We start from the raw sequence: 11,460 nt of genomic DNA, 5'->3' as shown, positions 1-11,460 counted from the left end.
CTGGAAGGAAATATAACTGCACACATCCTGGTATTGAAATATAAAAGGCTTACATCACACTTCATGAACACACAAAGTACTGCACACAATCAGATGTTGATGTCTTTGAACCAACAGTAGTCAAACTGTTGAGAAGGTGGATTACCCGCTATTATCACCACCCTCTCACAGTGAAGCAGAGGTGGAGGCTGTAACTTGACCTTGCCTCTTAATGGCTGTGGGACAATAGTGCCCCGTCCCACTGGCCCTGTTGTCCCTCTGTTGTGTCTATTTATAATGTCCAGACACAGTGCAGAGGTTATTCACGGGTGCCAGTGAACACAAGGTGACAGGCGCAGAGGAACAAAGGGTGAGATATTTTACTGTTATTGTTCCAGTCGTTCACTTTTTATTTACTAAACTGACGATTAATTGAATCATTTTTGAATGCATTTTGTTTAGCTGAACATCCTCTTTTATATCAATGATAATTACTTAATTTCCTTTATATTTTAAAGTTAGTTTAAAATTAAATTAATCATGCATTTAAAGTCTGTATGTTAGAACCATCTTTTCTATGTTTCTGTTCAGAATGAATCAGATGTGCACATTGTCGATATCTCTCTTTGTAGTAGCATCTATGTGCAGTGTTGAAATGCAAAATTGAAACGTTTCACCATGTTCTCTAACAGTGTTTTTGGCTTCTCTTCTCAGGCGATCATTGTATTCACAGGGCACAATGGTAAGAGAATTTATTTTCACTGTTTCTCATCAGCATTTAAGATTTATAATAAAATAAAGTTCTCACATTATTAGAAAATATTATTATAGCTTTTGATTAGCCACAGACTGACTGGATTTAGAAATATCACTTTCTATTTGTGTTAATTCTCCCTGCAGGTGAAGAGTAGAAAGATGCCTGTGGGCCATCACGAACACTGTGACAAGTGTTACAACGCCCACTGTCAAGTCCCGGTGCAGACCTCTGTCTCATGCATGGTCATCAAGTGTCATAAAAACTGTGGCGCCCTCCTCCACATGTGCAAGGAAGAGGAGCACCAGCTTCTGTGTCCCAATGAGATGGTCCCCTGCCTCAACGTCTCCTATGGTTGTCCTCTCACCATGCTGCGCCACAGGCTGGCCAAACACCTGGAGGTCTGTCCTGCCAGCGTGGTCTGCTGCTCTCAGGACTGGAATCGCTGGCCTATTTCAGACAAAGATCTGGCCTTCTACAAAAATGTTTCAGACAGCTCTCAAACTGAGGTAAACCTTGATGTTGCTATGGCGCTCAGGGACCAAGAGTTGTTATTTCGATCCATCAAAATGAAGAACATTTTTCCTGAGTTGATGGTGGAGGATCCTGCCCTTCAGGATGTTTCTGCTGGGGTCAACAGTCACGCAGATGAAGCAACCTGTTCTTTAGATTGCGGTGAATTTACAGAAAATGGCTGGACAGACATGGACGTAACAGAGCTGAGCCAAGAGGAGAGGGATGCTCTGGCAAGTAGCCGGGACATGGATGGTATTCAGAAGTACAGCTCCTGGGAGAAAATATTCAACAAGGAGATGGAGGGATGCAAGCAAACTGTCAAAAACCTGAATAAAAAGGAGGAAAGAGGAAAGGCAAAAGAAGAGCAAGAAGCATCAAACTGTCAGAGGGAGACAAGAGACTCACACAGGAGCCAAGAGAATGCTGCTGCTGCTTCAAGCAGGGATGGTGCAACTGGCCTTGCGCCGTGGCAAGATGGGGTCCTTGAGAGGTTAAGCAAAGAATTCAATATCGGTGAATATAACATGTATCTGGTGCACAATGGGGCAATGTTGATTAACTTTGGCCAACTTGCTGCTTGCACCCCGAGAGAAAAGGATTTTGTTTATGGGAGTCTGGAACCCATTGAGGTTAGAACAGTGCGAACATTTAATGTCCCTACAAGCTATCGAGCAAAGTGTAGATATCTGAAGGACCCTGCACTAAAAGTCAAGACCAGCCACCAGAGTGTTGACACAGCAGATTTGGGCATGTCAGTTGAGGATCTTCCAAAGTGCGATGAGGTTAGCGCCACACTCCTGCTCTCCCTGGAAAAGGAACTGAAAGGACATATAATCTCAGAGAGTGTAGGGAGAGACGGTCTTTACGTAGATCAGGGAACACAAACATACAACTTTGCCTCTGCTCCTTTCAAAACAGATGCGTCGCTTGCTGATGTCATTGCAGACAAACCTCATGGTCTCTATGTAGACGTCCAAGCCGAATCTGTCACCAGAAGACACAACAAAACAAGCTCTGCCTTCAGCTACATGTGTGGCCACTTCTTCCGCCGTGATGAATACCGCTCGCATTTCAGGAACGTGCACTCTGACATACAGGCCTCTCTGAGCGGCTGGTTCCAACAACGCTGCCCCTTGGCATACCTCGGCTGTGCTTTCACCCAGACGAGGTTTCACCCTGCAGGTCACCCAGCCACAATCAAATTCTGTCAAGATGTCAGCACCTTCGTCCTCCAGCCAGACGTCTCCCCATTCCTCTGTGAAGGCGGGAAAACCGCCAGCCCTCAGAGAAATGGTGCACATAATGTGGATCCCCTGAGCAGCCTGCCCCTGGAGATCCTTCAGCACATTGCTGCTTACCTTGACAGTTTTACATTATCTCAGCTGTCCCAAGTCTCCCATCTGATGAGAGAGGTGTGTGCCACATTGTTGCAGGAGAGAGGGATGGTCTCCCTCAAGTGGGTGAAAAAGACATATTCCCATGGGGGAAGCTCCTGGAAAAGTCGGAGGAAAGCAAGTATCCTTTACATTATTTATTTATTCTTTCATTTATATCACTGACTGACTGTTACCATCCCATCCCATATATGATTCTGATCTCAACCTTTTTAGGAAAAGTAAACACAAGGCCCAACATCTATATTAGTTTAGTATCTGGCACCATTCTGTTTACTGTCACTGGAAAATTTCAGTCATTCATACAGCCTGACAGCTGTTGCATTGCAAACACTCTCCAGACTCTCCGTAGTCCTCTCTAACAATATTACAAACTGAATCACAGCCGTGTTGGCAACAGTTAATAGGTTCCCACCGAAGCAGCCGCTGGAGATGTGCTAGGTTTTTCTGTCCTTATCATAAACCAGCTGCATGTGGGGTCAGGCACCACCAGGAAGTGTTTTGGGAGGAGAATTTTTTCGTCTCTTCTGTTGCCTTAGCGGCAGTAACAAGACAGCTGAGCCAAAGTATAAGTTAGTATAGAATCCATAAAAGAAACCAACTGCAGCCCTATAGAAAGCACTTATATATTTAGAGACAGCCAGGGTAGTGGCTTACATGATTTATTTTTCCTTTATTTGACAGTTGACAGAAGCAAGATTCTGGAAAAACAGGATTGAAGGGGATTCAAAGCAGAGATGCTCTGTTTACATTAGACGACTATGCTAGACCTTAGACCCCATGGCTTAGACCGCCAGGCCACAGGGACGCCCAGCAGTCTAGTGGTCTGAGCCTTGAGGACACCTCCAGCTGCCTTGATTTTTGGAGATTATCTAAATCCTGTATGGAATTGGGAGCGCTGTGTACTGTATAAGGATGACATTCTAAGTGACTCAGACACATGACTACTGTGCTATGGCCATTTATATTCATCATGTTGCTGTTGTGCCATTTTTAAGTGAAGTGCTGTCATTCGGATTCCTTAAAGCTGCAATGTGTAGGATTTAGGTTGATATATGGGCAGAAATGGAATATACCATAATAAGCCTGTTTTCTTTAGTGTATCATCACCTGAGAATAAAAACTGTTGTGTTTCCATTACCCTCAAAATGAGCTGTCTTTAGTTACATAGTTTTAGGTTTTTTTTTTTTTTTTTATGTTAAACTGCTTAATTGAGTGTTTCTACTGGTTTGAATCGCTGGGTCTATTTAATTTAGAGATGAAGAGACCTCTGGCTCCCAGTAAAAAACCCCTGAGCAAATGGATCTTAACTTATCAGAGAAAAAAGGTAGGCACACAATAGCAGGTGCCGGTGCTTTAACAAGAAACTGCTTTATTGAGTGTCTTTACCAGTTTGAATTACCATGTCCATCTGTTTAAGAGCGCAGGAGTCCTCTGTGGATAATTCAGCTCCTAGTAGAAATCTCCTGAACAATGAACACTGACGGAATTCCAACCAGGAGTTTATGCTTGGCACATGGGATAAATTTCAGCTGATTACAATCTACAGTCCTCACTGCTAGATGCTACTAAATCCTACACACTGCTACTTTAAGGTAGATGAGGAGATTATCATGTCTTAATAATTTGGCAGTCAAGAAGGAAAGAGCAAAACAATACAGCAAATAAAAAATGATTAAAAAACACTGTCTTATGTAGGCTAAATGTGGGGTAGTTGATCTCCTATGTTTAACCAGTCAGTTTTTCTCTTACTGTTTTAATAACTTTCACCAATTCCTTAAAAAATCTGCTAATTAGTTTTTCAGATATCCTGCTGACAAACAAACAAGCAAACATAACCTCTCTGCTCTGCTGGAGCCAATCAGGGATAAACAGAGTATAAACCCTTAAGTGTGTATTTTTATACCGACTCTCTGAACCGCAGTGATCAGGTGACAAAGCGTGTGCCGATTATATCAGCAATGTGGAATGGTGTGAGGCCTGGCTGCCAGCAAACAGAGTGCTACCATAACAAGTCAGATGTGATCATTCATGGAAACAAGAAGTTGATAAGGCCGCGTGTGCGACAGCTGGGTATTTGCTCCCCCAATGAAGGGCATAATTTGTATAAATTTGTAATGCATGGATACAGAACTGACATCATGGCCTGACATGTGGTAAAAATACTCGATATGTGATCTAGATTCCGTAGATTTTGAAAATAAATGTATCCTCAAGGCCATTGCTGCAGTACGGCTGATAGATGCCCTGACAGCAGCCTCCTACACCTCCTTCAGCTCTGTCTCTGTCTGTGTTGTACAGGTTTGGGAGTTCAGCTCTCTGTTTTCCTCTGTGGACAGATGGAGTTTCAGCAACACTCCTTCCATGTCACATCACCTGAAAACCTGCTCCTTCTACCAGAGAGAGGAGCACACTGACCCGGTGGCCTTAGTCTGCCTGGGAGAGGTCGGAGACAAACACAAAGAAGTAAAGCACAAAAGATAATGCTAGGAGTCCCAGAGCTCAGTGGGCGGACCACAACACGAGTGATGCTGTTTAGAATCACTCAGGCATGACATGTATCCTCCGCATATAGAGATTCATATAATGTATAGAAGCAAAAGGGAATTCAGAGCTGCTGTGTGCTGAAGCCTGCAAGCATACAGTACACTGAGGGATTCACTGAAGTGCAATTCCTGAAGATTTTGATGTGATTTACTTGTCCTGTATTTTCTTGTAACATCTTCTGAAATCATTTTGCCTCTAAGTGGGAAAAATGTGTTTTATGAGTTGATTAAATCTTCAATGAGCCCTCCAAGGACATTAAATATACAAATGCATTGAAATGGTGTTTGAGAGGGGTCCTCATATTCTGTAATATCAGATCATTTGCCTTTGATTGGTAGTCTGAGCTGAGTGTTGTTTGATCCATTTTTAATTCATACTTGTGATGAAAAGCATTTTGTCAGAGAAACAAAGGCAGCAGTTGTTGACTGTCTTCAACATGGCAAGACTGACATCTGCTGGAGAGAAGCTGAAGCATCTCATCTGTGTGGAGTGGTGACACCTTACACATCATAAAACAAGTTTGGTATTTGAACGCTCAGCACGATAGCACGTACCCTATATGTCAAATCTGATTATGCACAGCAGTGCAAGGTTCATGCTGAGGACAACCCTGCTGCTAATTTCAACTGTCTTTTAGGGAAATGAGAGGAAATTATCTCTGTGTGTCGCTGACATTATATAGTATGTAATAAATTTGGCTTGCAGTCGGCCTTGTTTGTTTTACAGCAGCATAGTAAGTGGAATAAAATGGACATTAAAAGCTAAAAATGTTCTTTTATTACTCACAGACATCATGCAGTAACAGACAGGTGTAAACAAATAGTCTACAATAACTACAGCTTCTCGGACACCTCGGGGTTTCGTAGTTTGTTTATCACCTCTGACAGCATTTTGTTACACAGGGCTGCATACGGATTGAGAACCACAGCCTGTTGTCGAGCAAATTCACTTCCAAGTGCAGCTGCTTTCTCAAAATCTGCTCTGGCGTCATCACTCTGGCATGCTAATCTACGTAAAAGGCCTCTTTGCACCAGCGCCTGGCAGGCAGTTCGTCCTGTGCCACCGCTCAGAGAGATGGCTTGGTCCAGGTCCCTCAGTGCTCCTGAGGGGAGAGAAGAACTCTGTGAGGCACACATGTCTTGAAAGTTGATTTTCAGGTGGAAAAATCTTCTCAGTCTAGTTCTACTGCAATATTCACTCTGAGGAATGCAGCTTGTTTTGCCTTGACTTTCCTACCTAGGATTGTAGAGTATGTGGTCGAATAAAACAAAAAAAATATGTGTATAGTTATCACACTAAATTGGCTGTAATTAACTGATGTTTTTCATTAATCAATCAAGCAATGACGCTCTGTTCATTTCACATGTTCTGCATATTATTTGAAAAAGACATGTAGGTGTTTTGTTGGGAACATTCAGGAGATCTTGTTAGTCGGCATGAACAACAGCTGGCACCAGGTTACAGACAAATTGAAAAGCATCACCTATACATAGAAAAAGCAATTTAAGAAGTGGATGACGCAAGCGAAAAAAAAAAGATGTTGCAGAATTGAGTACATGGTGCGACTGACAGAGTGATCTCCTGGGAGTGTAAAACACCACAGCAATACTCGTGTCAAATACATGAGATAATAGAAATGATAAGGGTTATATTGTAAGTGTTGATTACTGCTGTTGTCAAGACCACCTAAACAGAGACTAAGTCATGACCAAGACCAAAGTGTATTGAGACCAAAACAAGAGACTTTGAGAGGTTGAGACCAAGTCAAAACCAAGACCAGACGTATGTGACTCCCACACTGCATGACTCACTGACAATAAAATGTTGAACATTCAAACCACACTCCTCAAGGTGATGTGAAAGATCCAAATTCCCATAAAGACACCCACAAATGAAAACAAATGAAGATTCCTCTTCAACTCCTTTATTGCCATATCCTCCTGAGGCTGAATTTTTAATTTCTTCAAGCTATTTGGGATCAGTAGGATCTCATAAGTATAAAAAACTAAGCATTGTCTTTGAACAGGAAGTAGATTTTGAACTAAACCCAATGTCCTCATGTGGAGACATTGGGTTTATTTTTGATAGTTACCAGTGTGTTATAAAGTATAAAACTGTTTATTTCAATACCTGAGCATTGTTGTGCAAAAACAACATGACACACATTGCAACATTTGTTCAGTGTGTTGTAAATCTGTGGGTGAGAGGTCAACGTTCAAGTCTAAAACGGTTCAGAACTGTTCATTTCAATGCCTGAACATGATTTTGAAAAACTAAACTGTCATTTGTTTATTTTGTAACTGTTTAAATCTTCCTTGCTCCATGCTCCAAGCTAGGGATGTCCTTTTTGTCTGTAGGAACAGACTGCCTCACCTTAATTGGCCTGTGTGAAATGCTGCAGTAATAAAGTCCCACTGTCCACAAACAAATACTTACTAACTAACAGTGTTCAGCTTGTTACTGTGCTAAAATTGGTCAAATCTGTATGCAATATCAAAAAACAAACATAATTTATCATAAATAATCTAGTTTCAATCATATAATGTGATCAGGTTTTGTACTTTGTCCACTTTTGTGTCAGGATTGACTGCAGACTGACTTAGCAGAGATGGCTGCCATCTTGTTTTTACATGGAATAGTGTATCTAGTGTACTACCACTAGCACAAAAAGGTGTCCATGAATGAGAACAAGAGGTCTAAGGTAAGCAGAATTATGAAAAATATGGTCCTCATATGAGGACGCAGGGTCTCAGGAGGATATATACTGTATACCTGTATATATGTGTGTATATGTATAAAGTTATCATGGGAAATGTCTTGATAATTACTCAAAGGACATTACAGAGGTGGATGTTATATGTGGGAATTTTCATTTGTTTTCTATGAGCAAACAAATACAAACAAAACTCTAAAGGAGCTGAAATTAACTTCACTGTCTTTAATCAACGCTCCATTTTTTGCACAGGCAATTTGGTGATATCCTCGCAGTTGTGGCCTTAACTGGTCTTGAAAATAAAATAAGTCCTCTTTATCTAAGACCGAGACACAACCAAGTAAAAAATGCTGTCAAATCTGAGATGAGGCTCAGACCTTCAGAAGACCAAGGACAGGATCTAGAGTACCACGACTCTGGTTATAATCCATTACGTTTGTCAATTCTGTAATGACTATGCTGTATTTAATAATACATGGAATGTATAAAATACAGGGGACACTTGTTCACTGATGCACAAAAATAATTCTAAACCTTTTGACAATTCAAATATGACTTGAGCAAAATCCCTATAATTCTGTGCATTCAGTGTTTACACCCCTGCCACCCCTGTGACAGACAGCACGTAAAGCGAACCTGACACAAGGCAAACTCAGAGCCTCTACGGTAACACTGTTGATAAAGTGCATCAGATAGACAAAGCTCTGATATGATGTCATGCTGGCCTCAGAATCAGCAGTCAGCACACTGCGGCGTCTCATGGAAAGGGTTATTATTGAGTTTGTGGCATGTACCTGCTGTGTTCCCCTGCAGCCGCAGGGCCTGTGCCCGGTTGTTATAGGCTGAGGCTCGCTGAGGCAGGATCTGGATTGCCTGGCTGAACAGTTGAAGTGCAGCTTGCAAATCCCCAGCCTCTGCTGCCGAGACACCCCGCATCTCCAATTCTTTCACTTGCTTCAGCAACTCTGTGTCAAAGCCACTGTCTGGCAGGGGGAGATAAACAGGTTGAAAAAGCACTCAAACTCAATTGACAGGTACCGTGGCAAGCAAAACACAGAAATGTCACCCAGAACTCAACTTGGATTAAAATGTCATGTTTTTTTAGTCCAGGAATGGAATGCGTTCAAATAAATTCAATATGCTATGAAATGATAAACATAAAAAGCCGTGACATGATATGTAGTGACACATCAAGTCAGGAGCTCATACTCACCATCATCAATTAATTCCTCCTCTTGGTTCAGGCCAGGGATGTCTCCAAAGGGGGTGGTGGGGTTGAATATAGCCTGGAGTACTGCTCTGTCATGTGCCGAGGCCATCTTACTGTTGTGTGTGAAGAAAGCAGAGAAAGAAATAATGATTCGTAAATTACAGCTGGGTGGAGAATTCCTCCTCCCCTAACTTCAGCTATTTCCACTAGCCAATCAAAGAAGGGGGCGGCAGCAGAGGTGGACTTTGAGATTTGCTCACACTGAGCACATCTGTATTTAGTTAACTCAAAAATGCAGGCCAAGGATAACTGCAAGCTGCAGAGCTGCTGTTATAATGGCAAAAGGAGAAATGCACTCAGAGATATTCTGTCTGATTTCTGCGCTCTGCAAAGTGATGAAAACATTTTAGCATGCTGTTCAAACCTCATGGGATTTGCAGTTATCAAATAACTTTGTTTAATAAAGGGATGCCCAGACTGTCCTACATGACAGAAGACCTCAAGAGCATGTTTCTGTTTATCAGAAAGGCTTAAAAAGCAAAGCAGAGATCATAATACATATTGGGAGGGACACATGTCCGCCAATTATGCTAAAAAATATCCCCTCCCAATATACTGATAAAAAAAATATATACAATCAATAAAACAATTTGCTATTCTACAACAAAACCACGCACCTCTGTCTAAAATAATCATTAGCAAATGTAATCATAATCAATCATATACTTATCTGATTATTATTATTAATATTGTGATTATTATTATTATTATTATTATTATTACAGGTTCTAGTTCTACATGTGGTTTGTCCAAGTGGTGTTGCCATATCCCAGCAGAACATATCTCACAGGCAAATTTAACTAAGCCCGCGTGAAGTCTGAGTAAAATGTCAAGTTGTGTATCTTACTATATAATGATGAAAACTGTGTGTGTGTGTCTGTCTGAAAACTATGTGTGTCTGTGTGTGTGTGTGTGTGTGTGTGCTTGTGTGTGCGTGGGTGTGTGTGTTCCATGTTTTTCTCCTCACTGACTTGGTCAATCCATGTGAAATTTGGCACAGTGGTAGAGGGTCATGGGAGGATGCAAATGAAGCAATATTACATCAGTTGGCCAAAGGGGGGCGCTATAGCAACCGATTGAAATTGCAAACTTTGAATGGGCATATCTCATGCCCCGTATGTCGTAGAGACATGAAACTTTGCACAGAGATGCCTCTCCTCATGAGGAACAAATTTGCCTCAAGAACCCATAACTTCCGCTTATATAGATTTTCCGCCATTTTGAATTTTTTGAAAAACACTTAAAATCGATCTCTTCTAGGGAGGTTTGACCGATCTGCATGAAATTTGGTGAACATAATTTAGGGACCAATATCTAAAGTTCTCTCTTGGCAAAAGTTGGAAAACTTACGAAAACTGAGCTTCTATAAGGCAATGAATATTGCGGAGGGCGTGGCTCATCACATAAAGGTGTATAACATCTCAAGGGTTTCACCGATCACCACGCAACTTTGTAGGCATATGACCACACATAATCTGAGGGGACCATTAGTAACGCGTTAGAGTACTTTGATTACTTTTTGCAGTAATGAGTAACCTAACGTGTTAGTTTGCTGTTTGAGTAATCAAATACTTGAGTACATTTTCAAACAAGCCATCAGTTACTTCCGTTACTTTTAGAACGCTGGTCCTTCAGCTCTGAAACAGCAACGACTGTCTGTTGGTTCTAATAATGAAGATAATGTTAAACCTATCAGTCTGAAAGAAGTCATGAAGCTTGTGGCTCGCTACATGGTAGAAGAAATGTTGCCGTTGTCTACGGTGGAGTCTAAAAAAGGTGGAGGAGGACTCGCTGACAGACAGTTCAGACTCAGGACTTGCATTATGCCTGGTACACACTAGTACTACACGACTTTTCTGCCCCTTCTGAAAGTCACTATGTCACATTACACAATTCTGGAGTCATAAAATCGTGCCTTGACTTGGCCGACAGACATGACACACTACACGATGGTACTCATCAATTATCCCCGGTCGTCTTTCACGACGTGTGTGATGTCATTGGGTTATTCTTGTCCTATTTTTATTACTTTTACTATTATTTGAGTAACTGTGTCTGTTCACGTGCCAGCCGAAATGTTGTTGTAGTCACCTAAAAGCGCCAGCAGATGGCAGGAGCTCAATTTGAAGTACCATACGTAAATATTCTGTGTCCTCCACAACCAAGTTCCTACAAATGTTTCACAATAAAAGCCTATTTAGAAAATGGAGGGATTCTCTCAGCCGAGGTTATAAGGGGCTTTTAATCTGAAAGCAATTTAGGAAGTGCTGAGTTTGAAATGACGGTG

The 11,460-nt window shown here is 41.6% G+C and overlaps 2 protein-coding genes across 2 annotated transcripts; one reads left to right on the top strand and one right to left on the bottom strand.

Moving 5' to 3' along the window:
* Positions 1 to 258: 258 nt before the first annotated feature.
* On the top strand, positions 259 to 5,127 carry LOC117259357 (F-box only protein 40). Its single transcript, XM_033630640.2, has 4 exons — positions 259 to 349; positions 694 to 721; positions 880 to 2,760; positions 4,945 to 5,127. Exons 2-4 carry the CDS (start codon positions 719 to 721, stop codon positions 5,125 to 5,127), a joined length of 2,067 nt encoding a protein of 688 aa, XP_033486531.1. The 5' UTR covers positions 259 to 349; positions 694 to 718.
* Positions 5,128 to 5,944: 817 nt separating this feature from the next.
* On the bottom strand, positions 5,945 to 9,273 carry ttc36 (tetratricopeptide repeat domain 36). The gene is made up of 3 exons (XM_033630638.2): positions 9,117 to 9,273; positions 8,698 to 8,886; positions 5,945 to 6,292 (listed from the first exon to the last, which is right to left on the bottom strand). The coding sequence occupies exons 1-3, from the start codon at positions 9,220 to 9,222 to the stop codon at positions 6,024 to 6,026; spliced, it is 564 nt and encodes a 187-aa protein (XP_033486529.1). The 5' UTR covers positions 9,223 to 9,273; the 3' UTR covers positions 5,945 to 6,023.
* Between the last annotated feature and the right edge of the window lie 2,187 nt (positions 9,274 to 11,460).

The sequence above is a fragment of the Epinephelus lanceolatus genome, chromosome 4, assembly GCF_041903045.1.
Source record: "Epinephelus lanceolatus isolate andai-2023 chromosome 4, ASM4190304v1, whole genome shotgun sequence".
Classification (NCBI taxonomy): Eukaryota; Metazoa; Chordata; class Actinopteri; order Perciformes; family Serranidae; genus Epinephelus; species Epinephelus lanceolatus.
Note: the sequence above shows the minus strand (reverse complement) of the source record. Positions and strands in the feature narration are given on the sequence as shown.